The sequence below is a fragment of the Lissotriton vulgaris genome, chromosome 10 (assembly GCF_964263255.1).
Source record: "Lissotriton vulgaris chromosome 10, aLisVul1.2, whole genome shotgun sequence".
Taxonomy (NCBI): domain Eukaryota; kingdom Metazoa; phylum Chordata; class Amphibia; order Caudata; family Salamandridae; genus Lissotriton; species Lissotriton vulgaris.
The window spans coordinates 960,979,913-961,001,417 of NC_141698.1; the positions used below are offsets into that span (position 1 = coordinate 960,979,913).

Here is a 21,505-nt window from a genome sequence, read left to right on the forward strand (position 1 = left end):
GTCATGCAAGCCATATGATGTCACTTGTATAATCTGCAAAAAAATAAGCATGGCAGAGGCATGCATGATGAAAAGCAGTGACCTGTGCAATCACTTGGGGAGGGACAGATGTTTCACCATGAGCCCCCCACAGCCCGCAGGTGCCGTGCCCTTTCCGAAAAGAGGTGTGAAGTGACAGCCCGGCCCTTGGCAGCCAGTGCACAGACAATGGCCAGGAAGGGGGCCAATTAAAGGCCCGGGCAGGGGTCCCTCTGTGGCTGCAGCAGGGGATAAAGGTCACGGGCGAAGAAAGGTCACCGCAGGGGTTGGAACAGGACTTCGCGCCTTGAACAATACACGGGCACACCTTCTTACACTGTGAAGGGAGAGTGTAGCCTGCCTGTCCCTGCAAGCGCGGCTCTTTTGCACTAGTGAAATGATGTATTTGTCTTGATGGACGGTTGCATTGAATATGTCACGTGCAGTTTCACGGTACTTGTGCAAGGAAGCCCAAAACTGAAGCAAATGAGCGCAGCAAGCCTGAAACCTCTGCTACCTATAGTGCTCCGAAGCCACAACGCTGTGCCTAGAACTCTTACATGAATTACTACTAATTTGAGTTGTGTTCCTATTTCTACCTTCCTATTAATACATCTAGGCATTTTAGAAGGATGCGTAGGCCTTTTTAAAAGCCACAACATTCCAATATTTCCTAAAAGAGTAAAACCAGACTCGATGTTAGAACTACGTGAATTTTGATTCATTTAGTGTACAGTCCTGGGGTAACATAATAAAGGATGTTATTCAGAACCCGAAGTGTGGGTTAAAAGCGAGAGAAGCGGATGGAGAGACCTTCCATCGATCGTGTGCGCCCCGGAAGCTTTAGCTCTGGGGCAGGTCACAGTGAACCCCTTTCTCGCAAGATACTCTACGCGGTGGGAAGTGCGGCAGCAGCTGTGTGAGATCTACGAGTCACTTCAGCCCGGCAAATACATAGTATTACATCATACAACACTTCAGGGACAACTTCGATGAAATGCTTAATTTGTGCGGGTGGTGGACACCTGCTTTAATTTTTGGGGATCAGCACTTCTTTTTCCAAATCAGACTTTAACTCAAAGCAGGGCAAGAAAGACGGATTAGGGAAAGAGATGGAGGAAGAAACATGTTAGGTGAATTGAGGGGAACCTGGGGTGAGAGGGAACCTGCATGAATGAGCTAAAGAGACCGGAAGTGCAGTATAGTGTTCGAAAGGGGCATGAGCGGGAATCGCTTCAGCAATCTCCGGCGGCAGGCTCCCAAAAAAAGTCTGGACCCTTTTAGAGACAGAAAGTCACACTTTGTTTTTTGTTTACAAAAACGGCACTGCTTCTATTGGCCCTACTATTAGACTAACCGTGAAAATATGAAATACAAACAAGAAAGGCACTGGAACATGCATATCACATAGCAAAGAGCGGAGGAAAAAAAACAAGAACCTAAAAGGCCCAACGTCAAGCCACTACATCACCCTTCCCCCAATGATGCACACAAGACATTCTACACAGTCTGAACTTTGTGCGTTGTTCAAATCAGTGCATCTCATTGTAGTTTAGTTTACTAACCTGGAAAATGCTGTTTAGAAACTGGATCATCACCAATACTAGGTGATAGTTAAAGAAAATATATGGTGACCACCACCACACCTGTGCTTCCTATGGTCACCTCTGCTGGAACTACAGGGCACAGAGTACTGGCTCAGTTACCTTCTCGTGCTCTGCAGAGCACACTAGGCTTGTTATGCACACTCCCGAAATGTTATAAATCAATTAAATACGAGTAATAAATATTTTCTCTGCTGATGCAAAGGCCTTCATGGCCCCGAAAGGCAAAGACTGGAAATTACCCATGAAAGTGGCGTACACTCCTACCGGGCGAGCCCCGGCTGTATTACAAGACCAACAGGTTTTAGAAACATTGCAATGATGTTTTCAAATCACCCACATTATGCATCATTTGCTAAACTCCAAACTATTGCTGAATTGTGCTCGGCGCCATTGGCTGTAAAAACCTCCCTTAGGCAAGGCCAGGTATTAAAAACACTTACATAAAAATGGGCTTGAAATATTTCCCAATGTCTTAACCCAATAGAAGTTTGACTATGAATTTAGGCATACAGACCATTAGGTGAAATCAGATAGAGCATAGGCGACCACTTCCTAACAGGATCAGACATCCTGGTTTACCAGAGCTCTCCCAATATTCAACGTATGCCCCAGAAAATGATTGTAAATGTAGAAAATGTAACATTATTCAACGAGATTTAACTAGGTACCGAGGGAGGCAGGTTTTCTTGGGTATCTGCAGAATTAGTTAACAGGCTATACCTGAAGGCTAAGTAAGACACATGAAACTCTGTAAAAGTTGCATTTGATTTTCCCTTATTGCCCCTCTCCTCTGTATTCTATGCGGGTAAATGCCCTCAATGAAGTCACCCTGTGACCCCCAAGATGTCTGCAAATTTGTAGTACCACTTCTATGTTGTGCAATGTTCCATTTCTGGCTTCCAAATCATGGCCAGCCTAGTTCTTCAAGGTTAAATGATGAGCAAACAGAGAATTAAAAAAAACATGCATAAATGTGGCCGATTTCTATGTATACAGCGTTGGTTTGTGTATTGGGCAAATTCATAAATTCAGCAAGCACACACAAGACTGAACCTCGAAGAACTTGTTTGGGGCGACGGTTTCTTCTTCCATTTTCTCTCAACTTTACTTTTTATGAACCTGAGCTTAATTGACCAATTGCTGTCTTGCGCAACTTCAGCCATTTCCAGAATTAATATTTGTATGCCTTTCGCTGGATACTGTGGGTGGTGGGGGTCATCTCTGAGAGGACCGTCACAGTAAAAAAAAAAACGAAGTAGTCTTGGGCAGTGCGTTCTAAAAAAAGAATTGCTTGGGTCGCCTCCCGATGGCTGAGAAAAGCAATCTCATACAGAGTTTATGGCACGGTAATGTCCTCTCACCGCTCCGAGAGGCATACATTATCTCTTGAATAAGATACGATAACAACGCTGACGGGTCGAATGTTTTCCGTCATTGTGCTGAGAGCTGCCGGCTCCCTGAAAATGTAATGTTCTCTAGGGGTGGCCGTACTTATTTAAAAAGATCGACTGTTCTGCTGGGAAGCTAAGCTGCCAGTTCCAAAAATTCAGGCCCATGGATGGCTCTGTGGCCCTGTGAGTGTAGGCGACAGCCCCAGCCCTGCCAGCAGAGACAGCAACACCAAGGCAGTCATTTCGGGCATTTCTCTAACGCCAGTCACGCTAGTGACCTCAGCTTGCTGAACTCGGTTGGTCATGACACGACGGGGTCGAAGGAGCATCGAATCAACAACAAGCGCTGCACCCTCTCACAGGACGCCAGACGAAGAGATAACTTCCGGGTCATCTTTCTTTATGATGTCTCTATAACCTGAAGGGCGACACTTGACATCGGCTGCATCCTCTGACTTTGAATACCCCTCTGCAAGAGAGCAGGCCACGGGGAGGGGGGTACGAAGAGATGACTTCCGGGTCATCTTCCTGCATCTTTCTTTATGACGTCTCTATAACCCGGAGGGCGACACTTGATATCGGCTGCATCCTCTGACTGTGAATACCCCTCTGCAAGAGAGCAGGCCACGGGGAGGGGGGTACGAAGAGATGACTTCCGGGTCATCTTCCTGCATCTTTCTTTATGACGTCTCTATAACCTGGAGGGCGACACTTGATATCGGCTGCATCCTCTGACTTTGAATACCCCTCTGCAAGAGAGCAGGCCACGGGGAGGGGGGTTTCTATTCAAAATCACTCGCTTCCCCTGAAGTCGCATCAAATAACAATGAGCAGAGGAAATGGGACCCCATGGGACGAGGTCACACCTCCAGAGGAGCCAGTCTGTTGTCTCTGTGCTCCCACTCACACCCAACGAACACAAAACGCATCTATTCATGCGCACGTCGTTGTGTCACATCAGCAAACGAACATCTCACGTCCTTGAGAAATAAACATGCACAGCGAACACAATGGAGGCCCGAGTTCAAGTCTAAATAAAACATTTCACAAAGGCACACACGAGAGATGAGTCATGGGGTACTTACAATTTTCAGCCTGATAGTCTGGCACAAACTGCTCGTCATTGTCAGGTACCTGAGCTGAAGAGAGAGAGAGAGACAGAAAAAAAGACGTTTTGAGAGAAGCAGATACAGCTGGCCATTCCCGCAGCACGGAAGCTGGACTGTGATAGGGGTTGACCATTGTTTTAACACACTTTTGAAATCGATTTCTGAAAAACATCATATCCTGCTTTTAAGTATTGCTTCATAATACGCTTTTGACATTTCTTAAGTTTTGTAAATAACACATATTACTGGCACCCGATTTATTGGCACTTAATTTACCCAACTCGGAAGGATGAAACGCTAAGTTGGCACTGGCGAGATTCAACTGCATCACCTGCAGACCAGTGCTTGTTCAAGTGGCCACCGTTCATCCCACTGAGCCACCTGCCAGGTAGGGGCAGCTGTTTTTTTCTTGTGTAGGCCCTAGCACGGGTCAATTATAGACACAAACACCACTAATTCACTTGCATAATTCATCTTGTGTCCTGCTGACCTGCCCTTGTGCAACAACTTCAGAGTGGTCGTCCGAGTGACAGCAGACATTCCCAAGCAATACCACAATTAGGTGCATTTAGAGAGGGGTTCATACCTGCTACTAAAACTTTAACTTATACGGACATGACACCTAAATTAGTTATTTTTAAAGAAATACAAACTTCATCACAATATATATATGTGTACAATGTCAATTTTACTGCTCCTATGTACATAATGGTATTTATAAGGGAGGAGTTACTAATACTTTAACAAGTGTCATATCTATCTATGTATATTTACATGAATTTCAGTTTTCTTAAAAAAATATACGTATATTTATACTCCCTTCAAACGTTTCCATACCACCTCTCTGACTCATCCAAACTTTTCTGACGATGAACTCCTAAACACCCTTCTCAAACATCCCTTCATTTGTTTTAGCCATGACACCCAACTGACAAGCACATACAACCACTGCTTACAAAACAACTTACTTCCCCTTTTAATACCATTTCCATAATTCTAACACTACTCTAAACTCTACTAAACACAGAAGAAATCAAGAGCACAAACCTAACGTAACTGAAGCACGCGGAGGAAAAAAGCACTTATTGCTAATCTGCTTACTGATGACCCCTAATTTTGGGTTCCGGAGTAGCGTGCTACTCGCTGCAGAGCACTTCACCACCTCGACAGTGGCAGTGGGTGCTATATAAACCAGTGATGACAATTACTGCTGCTAAATGCTACGTCTTTACTGAGCTATTTTCTGTCAGACTTTAGCTGTTAATCATTACTACAAATGATAGCAATGTGCGACAAAAATAGTTATATGTGTCAAGAGGCTAGAAAATGCCTGTTAACCGTATTACTGGACGTTTCTATCACTCGCCGTCAAAAATTAAACTAGAGGGCTTTGTGTTTTTTGAACCTGCCTTCAAAAAGAACAAGAGTACCCCAAAAAACGCTAAAGTTCTCTGCGTACTCAAATCCTATAGAATCTCTGGCATATATTTGCCACAATAGTGCCACTAAAAAAAAATTGTAAATTGATACTTGTATAGCGCACTACTCACCCGCAAGGGTCTCAAGGCGCTTGTATGAATAACGCTGTGGAACCTGTCCTGGCTTTCCCTGTGAGGCGTCCACTCCTGGGCACCCCCAGGGTGAAGGCCAGGCATCCTTAGCGTTGTCGGGCCGTTGTGGAGATTAAGCAAGCTATTGCCCAGAGTTGCAGAGTGGGACTCCATGATTGGAATAGGCACCGAGGCGAGAATTATCAGGTCCGTGGAATTTTGAGCCCAAGACCCGCCGAGGCGGGGAATTGAACCCTGGTCCCGGGCCAGGCCTCTGCATCAGGGTCTGCCGCTCTAACCATTGAGCCACACTTCTCCACAAAATCAATGAGTCCCAGCAGCACACGCAGATATACAGTCTAGGACATCAGCATGGGCAGATGTTGGGGGCTTGGGCGTACAGCAGCTGAACTTGCTGCCAAGAACAAGAAATGCACTTTATGCCGACGGGGAACTGGTTTTCCCATTGCTGGCCCTTATGCACAGCTTGCACCAAGTGAGACACAAGGTCCCAGATACTGGACAGAGAGCTGGTGAAGTCTCCGCACTCCTTTCTGTTGGGGACCTGGGCAAATCTGTGCCCTAGCAGACAGAAGAATGAAATGTGTATGATCTACATATATTAATGAGCAGGGACAGACAGGTCACACCATAGAAGGGTTATGAACCACTGTTTCAGACAGCAAGAAGATTATCACTTTTGTCTAGTCCCTGTTTACTATTCAGGATGTTGCATTGAGGGCCTTTCCCTCTTGACAATTCTCAACTATGGAGGCGCCTGTGAATGTTCCGTCCCGCATTCCTTACAATTCTCCTGTCTTCCTGATCATAGTTACATTTTAAAGACCTCCACAACTGACAGTTACCTACTGCACGTCTACCTACAGTGTGCCTGCCTACGTCAGAAGAAAACGTTTGTAACATATGGGAAATATCCCATGCGTGGAAGAGGCATGAATATATATGAACACGAACATCTGAAATGCCACTATATTCAAAAGAGAAAAAATAAATCAAATCATGCAACCCCATATAGAAAGGAAAGGGCCACACCAAACATGCAGTACACCCCACACATAGAGGCATAATAATTAATATATAAATGATGTGCGATAATATGACGACTTCTAAGGCAGCTCTATAATGTTCAACATTCAAATGTTCAACCCTGAATTAGAACTAGAACATATAATGAATTTAATGCTATACTTTTCCTCGCACTGAGTAGCTGGAGTCATGCCCCGCTTCTATGCAAGTATAATGTAATTTGCACATAATGCTCTCACCCTGACCTTCCATTAAGCTCCATTTCAGAAAGCGTAAGTCAGCAGAGTTCAGCCTACCATGCAAAAAGCGTCTGCCCTTCCCTAAGCAAACAATGATAGCCTGGATATCTATGCCCCGGATGCGTGAAAAAAGATCTGCACACTCGCTTGACAGCACTCACTCTAGTAAAAGCTTTCCTCACCCATCGAGGTCCCGAGTTACAGCTGCTCTAAATGTGCTCCTGATCACATTTTAATTAGAAGAGAATGAGTCGTGACATCACCACGCCATACAGAAGTATCCCAGGAAAAAAACAGCCTTCAAGCATTTAAGGTCACAGACCCTCATAGCAATCTATTGCATGTCCCCCTGTGTTTCGTATTTGTGGTTATTTTTTATACAGAAATGCTGGTGATACAGCACGCACCACAAGCAGGCAAGGTTTATTGTGAAGGGAATCACAATTACAAGGTATGTGTAAAGGGGGGGGGGGGGGGGGGGGCAAGTAGCGCTGCACAATAAAAACACAAGTATATCACAACTGAAGCCAGAATTTGTGTTATTGTCAGAGTTTGACCAATTGTTGTCATCAGAGTAGCCAAGGGGGATCATCAGGTAGGAAGGAATTATGGTGAGCAGCTATGACAAGAGCCAGCGAGGAGATGACCTCAAGTCAAGGGAGAGGCCATTCAAAGAATGAGCGGAAGAGCATAATGGTCAGAAATCTGGAAGTGCAGAAGCATTTTTCAGGCAGGGAGGTAGGTTTGGTGGGAGAGAAGATGGTGGACTCTTATGGGAGTAGAGGGATCTGGTTTGAGCTAGGTGTGCAGGAACACCTAGACTGCGGACAGAACTAATACAGGGATCAGGAATGAGGGCAGTGTCCTTTGGAATCCTGAGAACGAGTGGGGTCGTGGGCACTACAATGCGCTTCCGCATTATTCTATGGCAGCACCTTCTGGCACAACTCTCAGAAGGGTTAGAGTGGAAAGCAATTTTTACATTTGGCGATCTAAGCACATTGGCTAGATAACTATTTTAATGAATCCAAGAGATAGGTGAACGAACTGTACTTCAACTTGATGTAGGCCGTTAAAACCACAGCGCAATATGCTTGTCCCCCAGTGCTTAAACAATCTGGCCCGGTACACAAACAGTTTCAAACGTTATTGAATAAAGTTTATTGCATGCAGAGAGAGAGGCGGTGAGAGTGAGAAGAGAACCAGGCAGAGGAAATACAAAGAGCAAGAGTGTAAGTGTAATAAGCTTCACAAATGTGTTTCAGAAATAAAAGCAAAATGTGCAGATCAAATATGCTGGAATGCCGGACCTCAAAAAAATAAAAAATAAAAATAAAATAAAGACCCATGGGATGTTATCAACATGAACAGTTGGTGCACAGGAATTACCTCTGCTGGCGTGACCGACAGCCAATATTTCAACTCAAAACGTATTGAGAAACAATACACATGAGTGGTATCCAGTGTACGGTCTTTTGACACGTTGCCGCACATGTATCGAGACACACCCCATAAAAAGTACAGCAATATTTTATTTAGTAGAACACTCTTTTGAACTTGACAAGATGACCTGGATCCGTCGAAGTTTTTAACAATGACTAAATAGGTAAAAAAGAAAAACTAAAATGAAGGTCGTGACAGATTCAGCTTTACACACGAGAGAAGAGCTAACTGTATGCATCAGGTAAACTGAAGAAATCGAACAAAACTATAGGTCTTTTCTTTGGTCAGTTAAAATCTTTAATCTCCATGGTAAGGAGGGTACAGAGTCAAGGTCATAGATATCAAAGGCGGGACTAAAAACTAAACCTACAATATTTTTTTGAATTTTATATCAATATATATAAATTTTACTTTGTGGCCTCAGCAGCCACTCTGAAAATGCACTCTACAAACAATATTTACCACTGGGGGAACGCCATCAATATGTACAATGAATTTTAAACTCAAACAAATGTTCAAATTATCAAAATATTGTTGTTGACCCTGCAAGGGGTACAAGGAGCAGTGAAACTGAGTTGACTTGCTATCATTCATACCCTTCTAATTTCTTTCCTCGATGCCACTGGCAGAATCTAATATTTAATGCCAGGATTGTTAAGCATATATTTTAGATATAAGCTGTAAATAATTAAATCCTCCACTACAGCAGAAACCATAAAAAGTACCGAAGACATTAACTGAAAGAAATGGAAGAAATGAATTAGGAGTTTCTAAAATTATAATAGGGTCAATGAAAGGTTGCAAAGGCGAAAAATGTAAATGCTGTGTCATTAGCAACCTTTGTAAAAATCTGCATGCAGAAACTGCATGAATAAACGTCTTCAGGACTCCCCCCCACCAACACTGCTTTTTTTCACAGCAGTATTACCTAGAAGATGGTAAATCTAGAAATAAATGTGTTCGACACTATATCTACGTTCTTAATGCCTGCTCACACACTATGTTTTTATATACTTTGCCAGTGTAGTGGTAATTGAATTAGAAAAACAAAATCTAAATATTGTGAAGTTCAGCTCTACACACCGTTATTAAAGTTAAGGGCAGGTGCAGATTTCAGACAATAACACAGGGAACAAGCAACACTGTTTCCGTTAAGTAAGGACTACTTGACTAATATTGTAATCTTTCTTCCCTCACTCTCAAATGCCAGATTTGGGCAGTAATAATCTCAAGGAGAAACCAACATGAAAAGTAAGGGAAAAAAATGTATGTCCTAAGTGGCACAGAGCATGTTCTTCAATTCAGTTCTTGATTTTTTTTCATGTAGATGAAACAATGGTTTCCTTACTGATGCCCCATCAATACCATTGCCGATTGTGCCGGGATGACAACTTACTGCACTGTCTAGTGTAAACTTAATGTGCCCAGTTTTATCACTGACACCCATCCACAAAAGCTTACTTTCTCCAAGAGGGCCCTACACTGAACATCATGTCAAAGTGTCCTTGCTAACATTTTGAGTGGGCTTGATGTGAGTAAAACACAACATCTTGCGAGATGGACCAGAAAGTTGACTTCAAGCTGCATACATCCGGGCAATCTACAAGTCACAAGTCTGAATCTATAAAAAGTGAATGAAAAGTTCCTCTTCTCAAGATTTTTATGTACTGGATAGCATGACATTAAGCACTGGTAGCACCAATTATTTATAGTTCATAAAAGACAAATCATGCAGCACAAAGAGCTATCAAAAGTTAAACAACTTACTGCGATTATACGATACAAATACAGATGTCCAGTTATAAAAAAAAGTCATAAAAACAAAAAATCTAAAGGGTGAAGCGGTGCACTGATTAAGTTTGTGACTTGAGAAGTACATGGGCCAACTAGATGGGCTTGAAGGGCTCAGTCAGAATATAAATAACATGCTTGTAATCCACGTGTGACACAAAATGCCAAACTAGACCAACCAATGCAGACATGGCGGCTAGCTATTCATAAAAGACGAACTTGTGTAAATATATAATAGGCACAAATGTCACATGACCTTGAATTTAGCAGTGCTGGATGGTAATACTGTATACTTGTGACATTAAATTCTGGAAAACTAACACACTGTGCAGGTTTGCCCACTTTATATAAAGCAGGCTGCAAAAAAAACCTGCCAAACGCAAAGTACTTAACTAATGGAAAACACAATGGAAACCACGAGACTGAAACAACGTTTTGAAGTGAATTTAGAGTAGACTTATGGGCAACAGCTCTCGCTATCTATTCTGCCCCAAGAGAAAAGCTGCCATCAAATGTCATGTCCTCTTACTTTCAGGGGCCTGCATCTGCACCATTGGCGATTCATGGCGGCTAGGGGTGTTCTCGCTTATCCCATCACTGTAGCACCAGGACCTACCTCCCAATATGTACAGTGCGAAACGGGGCACTGCTTCTACATTCAAGTCGTTTTCCATCCAATAAGTCAGAAATCATCTCTGTTCAGCAGTGTGTCCCAAGTACTGTACTTCCTGATTTTAGTCATGTGAACAAACGATACATGATGAGAAAAGATGGAAGCGGACATGCCTGGGGTGAAAGGCAGGCATTTTGCAGTGGTCAGGACCTCTGAAAGTGGAGACAAAGTGATCGGTGGTAGGAGTGCAATTAGGATTTGTAAATCAAACCCTTTACTCTGCCCCAGCCCTGCCGGCCTGTATGAGGCACAGGAGGGTCTGACATGCAGCAGACTTCACCACGCATTAGATGGCCTGGCATGTGAGAATCACCCGTCTTTACCAGAGTTTCAGAGGCTCTGGCCTGTTGTTGCTGAAGGCCATTATTGCCCTAAAGGCACTCAACTACCTTCACCTGACTGCCCCAGACGCCTGGTCGTTCGCAGGCATTGGCCAGGCCTAAAACTGCCTTCCTCCCCTGCACGCGTGAGCTTAAAGTGTCACCGGCATTGCTCTCTGCTAGTAGGCCTTTCCGTGGCACTTTCCTGACTAAGCCAAAAACCCTAAACACGCTTTAAAATACCCACAGGAACTATCCTGACAAGAAACTGACACTGCCCCAGCCCTATCAGTCACCGGAGGCCGACACCCGCTGGTAAATCTGCCGGTCTCCCTACAACCCACCCTGGCCCAGCAGAAGGGAAGGTCTGCCGCGACAGCAGAGCGTGTATTCAAGCGCGCATGTGAGCACGCTGCTTCGCCCCTGTATTATTAGAGCGTGCGGGGGAGGGAGCAGCCGCCGTGGTATCGACATGCCAGCTTCAGCCCACCCCAAGATGTTTCAATTCTCTTCAGTCAACAGGAAGCCGCAGCCAGGACATACAAAACAAAGCGGCCCGGCGCTTTCCACAAAGGAGCAAGACACAAATCCCACTGCCCTGGAAACACAACAGAGGAGCACAGTGTGGCAGGTGGCCGGAGCGCCAGGCCCTCCCAGGATAAGGATGGGTGTACTCGGCCGAGGCACAGAAAGATCCGGCGGACAGGGGGTTAAACATTTAATTAAAACCAGCTCCATCCACCGTAACAATGACCCGAAGCCAAACAAGGCAGAAGATGTATGAGTCATTCTTTCTGCCAGTGAACGAGACAGCTGATCTCCTAAGCAATTCCTCAAGACAGGCGAGTGAGAGCTGCGGCTGGGCCTCCATTCACAAAAACAGGGTCCGGCTCGAGGCAGGAGGCCCGGCCCCGCCCCTCCCAGAGAGCGGCAGCAAAGTAAACTTGAACTCTCAGAAACATGAATGGCTGCGGCTCCGTCCAAGATGGAGGCCAGGGCCGCGCCGGAGCGTAAACAGAGTACGCAATCGCTGACGAGAAGGCCGACGTAACCCCTTCAGGCCTATTACTGGCGCAAATGCTGATAAAGCGTCCCCTGAAGCCTCCCTAATGCCTCAGAGGCCTATGCCACAAGTACTTTAAAATTACCACCGTAACAAACTTTTCTTTGCTCGCAGGACTAGTCTGTTTCGAACCCGATGACAATAATCGCCTGCGTGTCCCTTAGGGGAAGGCTCGATAACAACCTGTATGAATGCAATATTTACTGCAGGCCCGGGAGGACATAAACTACTCTCGTGCTCCACTCTCTTTCACCAAGTATAATTGTGCCTAAGAATGTTGGCTTTCACAGAGAAAAAGTGCAATTAGGCTAAACTGCGAGCACCGGGTTAACTGCAAAAGAGCCGCAATTAACCTGAACACCATCAAAAACTGAACAAGGAAAGCATGCGTGCACTAACGACATGCATGGGAAGCCACACACAAAACTCTGGACAGGGTCACAACTTTCAAACTACAATAAGCACAATTGGACTGTCTTGATATGGCACAAGCATTCATTAACATCCATAGCAGATAGCCATGTGATGAATCCAGAAGACAAACAAGAAAAGGCTGTTCGAACTGCACTATAAGTACCCCGTGACACCCACGTGAAATAAAGGCATTACCCCGTTCACAAGGATTTATTGATTATTAATAGGCCATCATATTTTAAAGGTGTATTCTGTGGATATGATGTCCCGAAAGTCATTTTCTCATAAGCACACCTTCGTCTGATGCTGCTCAATACTGCACAACATGACTCTGTTGTTCACAAACTACCATTTACATATAATCTTCATTCTAGAATACAACATCACAAAAATATAAACTAAATGCAAATCTTCTGGAAAATATAAAGGTTTTACCTTCAGTGGGCTCTATTCCAGGTCTCATAACTTCTCCAGGCAAAAAATAAAGGACAACAGCGAAGAAGAAATGGCGACCTCCGATGGATGGGGCACCGCTTATAAAGCTAATAATTTTCTATCTGAAAGAAATAGTTCTGCCATACTCTCTGAAAGTCAGATGGCAATATGTTTTCCAATGTTTGCTCAAGACATTTACCTGCAGGTTTGCGCTCTGGCCACCACAACAACCACCAGTGTCTCAGTCAGCTGCAGTTCCAGCATGTGCACTGTCGCACTGCGACAGTACTACTTTGCAAACCAACATTATACTCAATGATACATACAAATGCAGCAGTCCAAGAGGAATATGACGAGCAAGCCCTATGCACAAAGTGCCTGTTACAGGTACACTGTATTAAGAGATAGCCGAGTCCTTTCTATTGTACTGGACCAAATGCAGTTCATTGGTAGCCAGACGGCCAAAAACTATCAGTAATCTTTAAGAAGTTTGCTGGCGTTGTTAGAAAATAATGTTCCACTTATAATGCAGAAGCACAATATTAAATATTTTAAAACCTTCATAGTCCTTTAAGAACTTATTTCAGCCACCTGGAGATTTTAAAAGGATGGTCGGATCCTGAGATGTTCTAACCAGATGTGCAAAGACTTGAGAGCCACCGCTCATCTTTCTCACCAATTTGAAGCATTTATTTTCAATGTATCTTTCCATCTGACAGGTGTTAACCTAATCTTAGTTTAACAAGACACAAACATGTGAAACATGTGATTGGATAGTCGAATGGCCAGGACTGATGTTTTGCCCGCATACAAGCAGATATGCCAGTGTCCTTGTTAGGGCATCTAGTCTTACCACGCAACAAATAGCGGAGGCCAAACATATCTCCTGGCGGACATCTATGCCAGGAGATCTCTGATAGTTCAACCCCCAGTTCTCAGCATCAAGACAATGCACCTGAAAAAACTAGACATGTTCAATTCAGAGTTAACATTAATTTTCTCTTTCTTACATTGAAAGGGTAGTCAAACACTTCTTGCTGTAGAGAATTGGTAATCGGATGTGCTCTAAAAACCAACATTGTCCAAACATTTACAAAATAAAGTTTCCACTGATAAAATTGTCTCACCAATCTTGAATATCCTTTTTTTTAAATCACACCAGGGAACAACTGGGTGATACTGAAAGGGTTCTAGAGCAATGGCTCATTATTGACCAGAGAATCATCGTCACATTGTTCTGCCTGTTAGATAACTCAAAACATAAAATAAAAAATCTGGCAAATACTGTTATTTCTGGAAAAAAATACACACCAGCTGTAGTACAAAATGACAATGAATGGCCTCAATAGGCTACAGAAAACCCGTTTTAGAAATCATCTTGATGGTAAAACCATGGGTCTTTCGCAGCCTATCGGAGACAAGGTTTTTTAAGAACAACTCAATTTGCCTTAAGACTTTTGGAGGCAAATTACAGAAGTCTAAAGGCGGATTGAGTCCTTAAAACAAAGTGGTCCTTACCCAAGAATTCTGAGAGAAGAACTGAAGTTTTGGCAAAAGCATTTTCTCTAACATCACTACAAAAGGCAAATCAAAAAAGTTGTATTTACTATAGGATAACCAAATTAGTAAATGATATGGGATACTCCTCTGCTAAAGAATATATCCATCTCTTTGCGCAAGTCATAAGCACTGAGGCCATTGTACACCCAACTAACTGATGTAGGCAGGTTTTTGTACTCCCGGATACTTCTGCGCTTACTGCAGCATACAATCATTAGAGATGGAATATATGCTTCTCGGAGGGACAAAAAGAGGAATTGGATTTATTTATTAAAGAAATGTACAAGTTTCATTTTGTGGGAGTACTGCTGCTTTAGCATAAACTTTTTGCATGGAAAAGAGGGAAGCTGAAGGTGAGAAAATTAAATCCAAAGTGCTATGTTTCACCATTTGAAAGTTGGTGTCGCTGTATTGCAAAATGGTCAAGTAGTCTATTAGATAAAATACTAATTTAAGAATGAAATAGCCATTTTTGGAAGAGTAACTAGTTCACACATTTATTCCAAATGTGTGTCCATGGGTATAGCAATATGACACCCTTTTGCATTTTCTTTACCGGTGAATCCTAAGACGGTATGTCAAACATATTGGAACTATTGAAAATCTACTCTTCTGAACACCCAAACATAGCGTCATGACATCACATTATATAAAAAGATCAGCAAAAAAGAGCATATTACAAAGGCAATTTACCTGCTTCCCCCAAAATAAAATAATTTAAATTGACCTTACTTGTAGCTATGAAGCATTTTAGAATAACTCAAGAAAGATGCAGGATTGTGTGAACCCTGTTTGAATTTATTGTGTGGCCTTGAGCTACGCCGATTTGTCCGGCAGATCCACTGGTCCAAGAGACACCCTAAAGGGATGAATACAGTCTAATATTCTCGCTTAAAAAGCTAAGAGACAAGTTTGGACACTTGCATATTCACTAATGAACATGGCAATATGAAAGAAGGTTAGGTAAATGAGCTGAACAAGAATTATGTTAAGCTCTTCAGAGTCTATATCATTTGTAGTGCAAATGTTACTAACCCAGTAGCAATACGAACACTGCACTACACAAGAGACTATTTTCCTAAATTGACACTGCAATCGATAGCCTGCTTTTCACTAAACTTGAAAATGATCATCAGATCTTTATATGGCTGTAGCTCCTGAATCCATTAAGTCTCTGCATGAGGCTACACTTTCTTAGCTCAAATGCCAATTCCAACACTTCTGATTCACTTACTGGGTTGATAGAAATTCTTTAAAAAAAAAAAATTGAAAAGTAAAAAACTTGCTCTAGAAGAAGCAAGTTGGGAATATGGGTCTAGTATTCTTGGCATCAAAATCTGCGGCATTCCTGCTGTCGGATCTTGAGCTACCCGCTTGACTCACATCTGTCACCAGAGGATTTTCTGAACCCTTTCCTCCTCAACGGAGTTCGGAAGTTGTGGAAGAAAACTGGTCAGCTGCCATCAGTCTCTTGAAAGGGTTCCGTATGCCTAAAAATTTAACAATCACTTTCCAGACTACAGAGTCTAACAGACCAAAATATGCAAACGTGACCTATCAGGCCAAATTGGCAGTATGGTGGGCTCCGGCTTTCGAAAAGGACAAAAGACATATTCATTAATGAGTACGCAGTGGTAAATCCAAGCGTTCTATCTTGGCAGAAGCTTCTAGGGACTCAGCGTGATGACATTTTACTTTAACAGCGCATGCAGGGTTTAGCGCAGTATATACATAAAAGAGTATTTTGAATAGGATCGCATCAACAGATGGCCTTTGCTTGTTCAGCCAATACATAAGGTAAACATGTAAATCCTAAATCCTCACATGCGGTGTTGTTCATAAAACCCCTTAAGTTTACCTAGAACTCTGATGGCTGCTGTAAACTTTGTAACTTATGGCTACAAGTAATAAAAGTTTGTTCGGCTCAATGCCTATTTTCCTAGTAATTGTTAGGTTAAAAAATCAGTGGCTTTGAGACCCAGTGTCCAAAATGAGACTTACAAAAGGGTCTGGCAATGTTGTTTAGATAGGTGCACTCTTGAGTTTCTCTATGGAATGCTGGGTTAATCACTGAACAAACATTTACGAGCACACTTAGTTGAAATATATAAAGAAAATCTCAGCTAAGACCATAGCGGTGTAAGCCAGGAGGTAAATTAAAACTGCAGCCGAATGCAAGTGCCTCAGAATTAAATGAATTCTGGATTGAGCGCACATGCAAAGGCAGGAGTTGGAAACCTGGAGAACATCCACATTGTTTCAACCAGTAAAGAATCTTACTTACCAAAATCATAATAAATCTAAAATAGTAAGTCAATTTCAAAAGTATGAGATTTTGGGTTTGACTCCTATAGTCGCTATTCGTGCCCTGTTATGTAGTTTTTTTTCAGTGTTGAAAGATTTTTTGAGAGGCAACACAGACTTAAATGCAGAAAAACAAGCCAGAATAGTATTTGATAGCTACTAAAACTGTGTTAGTAATAGTTTCTAAACAAATAAATAAAATGTAAATGTTGCTTTTAAAAAGGGAAAAGTGTTAAAAAGTTAACTACTCTGCTTTAAATGTTCCACAAGAAGAGCCCTAGTTCTAAGAGACATTGTAAAAATCAGCCCAGTAGCCTCCCAAAAATGTATCACCAGCTATGCCAGATTTCACCACCTGCCCCCAGAAATATTGACAAAAAGCAGAAACAGTAGTGTGATTAAGCATGCAGAAAATATCAACATATCGTGCCAGCAATTCAACGAAACAGGCAGAAACCAGACGTGTGCAAAACTTGGTAACATTCAAAGTGTGCAATAAGTATAGTTTGTGTACATATATATACACATACACACACATACATTCAAAGATAGAGAAATAAATGGAAATATGGAACATCTAAAGTGTAAAAAAAAAAACTCCAGTGAGTCTTCTGAACCGCGAGTGGTACATGCAAGACTTGTGCTAGTGCATGATAGACAATGTTGCTATAAATTAATAAGAAAACAATAATGCTTCTGTTTGACTTCTTCAATTTGCAGGCACACAACATACAAAGTAAAACTGGAAGTATTGTTTCCTTGCGGTCTTTTCTTGTGAAGGTACATTAAAAATATTGAACAAGATCACTGGCATAATCAAAAGTAAACTCCTTAACTCAGTCATCCCCAAAGGTTGCAGGGAAAGCCACTAAAATACAGCTAGACAACCACCAAAGTAGCAGTACACATGGTTACATTCCATTCACCCATACTGAAAATTGAATACAGACCTAAACTTCTATGCTGTGAACAAGCTGGGAAGAAAACACTGGCGCTTAAATCTTGAAGCATCCCGTCACGATGAATCCAGAGAAACAAATTGCTGCCATCAGAAAAGTACTCCAGCAGAACACCGAAGGAGCATGTGTGCTGCTCAAGAGGAAGCGCGCAAGACCAGCCCTGGCGCTCGCTGTCTCTCGAGGTCCAATCACACAAACCTGATCAATTGCAATTAAAACCCGAGCAGAGGCTCAGAACTCGAGAAGACTTCGTGCATTAGTTCTTGCCAAAAGCAGATGTGATTGTGAGCTGGAAGCAATTTCTCCTGGTAATTTGTGATGACACTGGATGGATCGGCCCCAGAGTCCCCAAAGACAAGCTCATCACAGGCTCTAATGTATGCATGACACATGAGGTGGCTCTTTTAGAGCTCCATTAATTGGACTGAACATAAAGGCAGCAAGTTCAAGACTTCTCTCCCTACAGTGATTTTTTTTTTTTGTGTGCATGCAGTGTGTCTTTTTTTCTTACCTTCTGCAAGCCACGTCTCTTGTAATTGGCTCAGATCCTGAAAGAGTTCTGAAAGGAGAGATTAATAATAATGATTATATGAGCACACACCACTCACATCCTACAAGAGCACACACAGCAGACAGAAGAACATACATCAACCAGACTATATATACAAACATCTACACACAACACACATCAGACAACCACAAATAAATGCAAGTGATTCTTAGCTACTTTAAAGTGACCTCTAGTGCAACACTGCACGTTAAATTGTCGACTAGTGGTGTGGGTCATTAGCGAACTCTGGATTTCAAATACTTATTTACAAATATATATGTAGCATCAAAGAACGTGTCATCTGAGGTCAAACCGTTCGTTATAGAACTTACAGCTAATATTTGTCTCCCATTAATGTGTTTTCCTATTTTCAAAAGTTACAAAATGGGGTATACAAAAACAAGCAAACAGCACATTGTTTCAAAAACATGGCTCTTTTAAAGACAACTTACATACAAACTAGGCACACTACAGACAGGGAAGTGTTTAATAGAGACGCTCTTCAAACGAAAACACATTGAAAACAGTTTATGAATGATTCTGCAGTGGGAGTGGCAGGCAGCACAGTAACACTAACACTGCCACTGCTGACAGGATGAACAAGGGATCTTCCAAGCGTTATATAATGACCCCATAACCTTGGAGAGAAAGGTGGTGGCCTTAAGGAGTCCTCCTCCCACCCCAACACACACAAACACTCACCTTCCGAGTCGTGGGCCAGGTCTCGGTTAATGAACTTTCTTTTTCTGGCGTTATGTGCTCTCTCGTCACAATTTCTCCCACGCTGAGTCTAAAATAAGAAAGATAAGTTACTTATCAAAAACAGCATCTTTTCGCATCAGCGCGCAGCATTAAAAGCCAGTGGAGGGCTAATCCCCGCTTCCTGCAGCTGCACGCACAGTGCGCACGTCTGCTTGTCACTTATTGACTGCGAAGGGAATTGTGACCGAGCCTAAATTACAACGTTGTTACATTATTTAGGGTTGTACAACTGTTGTGCGGCATTCACGCTACGTCAAAGAATAAGTGTATCTCCCCCCCCCCCCCCCCATAGGTTAGGCTATTATACATACTGTACAGTAAGTAAGAGACAGATTTCCCCAAACTTGACACGCGCATGCCTTTCAACCCACGCAGTCCCAACATTTCAATGTTTCTGTACGCGGGGCCTGGTATTAAAAGACTGATTCATCCGACCTTTCCACTAATGAACAGGAACTAGGGGAATAACATGGGGTCGTGTTTTAAATAGGCACTAATGAGTACCTGCATCTCTTTAATTTAAAAGATAGAGTGTATGCACTTCTCAACACTGATGCAATACATTTAATGCAAGAGTACCAGCACTTCTCAGTAGCCGACAGGTACTCGAAATGTGAGCACCTGCACTTTTCTATGTCCATTTAAAGCTCTGAGACTCGTGCACGTAAACTGCCATATATTCGTAAACAATGCCTTGCATGTTAATTGGCCTATCCGAAAACATGGTCTTTTAAAGCACAACTTAATACAATAACTTTACTGATGTAAACACAAATCTGGGCCGCGCAAGCCTCGCTTTAAACACGCACAAAGTTATCATACTCTGTGAATGACAGTGCGCTCAAAATACATGTTTTTCTATCCCAGTGCGCTCAAAATACATGTATTTTTCTATCACTGCACACAAATCTAAAGATGCCCCACCAACAGAAGTAAGAATATAGGGTCCGAAGCCCTTGCACTTTCTGTCCCCGTGCTTAAAGGGGGTGTTGGTGGAAATACATGTGGAGTGTGATTCGAAACTTTGAGCAGCAGTCGCAGTCAGATCTGTCGGTGCGTGTCTCTCTCCGGGCTAACGATGACGCGAACCCGGGGGATATTACTGTGATTAGAGCCCGCCACGGATCCGCGCTCTGCTCGGAGCGCACAATCCGTGCATGGCTTTCAAGGGTAAATCCACAGAGTCGGGGTCTGCAGCGTTGCTTCTCGAGTCACGCTCAGGACATGCCCGAAAGCCCCCTCGTCACCCCGACTCAACGTAGCTGCCCTCCTGACCCTGCCCGCGAGCCCCCCTGAGATCAACAGTTCAAGTTTACAAACACGGCCACACTCACGCTGGTCACTGTGTAAGGCACTTGCTGGTCATAAAAGCCATCCATCCTGCGGGTCCCTAGGCGAGTCTCGGCGCTCGTGTGGGCTTCCTCCTGTGCATTTATCTAGCGATTTCCTGTGGATCCGGGCTCCGCTAACGACCTAGAGGCAACAAGATGGCTTTAGAGGGGGGGAAAGCATGAATGAACCGCTGGGGATTTGCATGGGTAATCCAGCTCCTACAGACCCATTGAGAGCGCGCACGCCCCCGCCCCCTCCGAGCGGGGATCTGGAGGCGGGGGGAGGGCTGGCCAGGGGGGTCGGGAGCAGGTTGCAGGGTGTGGTGAGGGCAGACCCCGCACCTGTGCCTTCCCTGCTCTGGTGGTTAAACGTGCGCACAAGTAGCAATGGCGCTCAGCGTGCTGTGGCTAACGGGAGTCCGTGGTGCGCACTCCGGGGATGGGGGAGTGAGGGGTCCCGGCAGACGCACCTCCGGGGGCCCTTGGATCGCTGTGCTGCTAAAGGTCCCAGTTCCGACGCATGGAGCGTGTCTTCCGGGGTTTGGTACCGGTCTCGTCCCCCCTCAGAAGCAGGGAGAGCCAGTGACAAGAGCAGCTTTTCCTCGGCTTCTCCTCCAGGGGCCTCCAATCCCAGCTGATGGCGCCCGCCCGCCCCCCGCCCGTGCCGGCTCTTTCACGGGATCAGATTTCCGAGCTGTCACTCAGGCTTCGCTCTCGCTGCGATAAGAGAAACAATGGCTCGCCGGGCCCGGCCTCCCCCCGCTCCCCTGGGGGTGGGTGTCCCTCCCTGTGCACCCAGTGCCAGACCCAAGGGGCAGATCCCGGGGGCCTGAACTTTCCTAAACCGCTGAGTCCCACTATAAATAGATCATGGACCCTTAGTCTGGGATGTTACTTTCCCAGTGTTCGGGTCGTGAAATGTGGGTTTTATCATTAATA

The 21,505-nt window shown here is 43.8% G+C and overlaps 1 protein-coding gene across 3 annotated transcripts in view; it reads right to left on the bottom strand.

Annotated features, from left to right (window-relative positions):
* ETV1 (ETS variant transcription factor 1) overlaps nt 1–21,290 on the bottom strand; it is a 127,676-nt gene extending 106,386 nt beyond the window's left edge. The window contains exons 1-5 of one of the 3 annotated variants that reach the window (XM_086941958.1): nt 21,037–21,184; nt 20,570–20,708; nt 19,176–19,263; nt 18,435–18,482; nt 4,102–4,155 (exon numbers count right to left, since the gene is read on the bottom strand). In XM_086941958.1, coding sequence (XP_086798084.1) covers nt 4,102–4,155; nt 18,435–18,482; nt 19,176–19,263; nt 20,570–20,614 — 235 coding nt within the window. In that variant the 5' untranslated portion in view covers nt 20,615–20,708; nt 21,037–21,184. Of the gene's footprint in view, nt 1–4,101; nt 4,156–17,914; nt 18,081–18,434; nt 18,483–19,175; nt 19,264–20,569 lie in introns of those variants that run through there. The other 2 variants (XM_086941959.1, XM_086941960.1) reach the window with 2 other exon arrangements.
* Between the last annotated feature and the right edge of the window lie 215 nt (nt 21,291–21,505).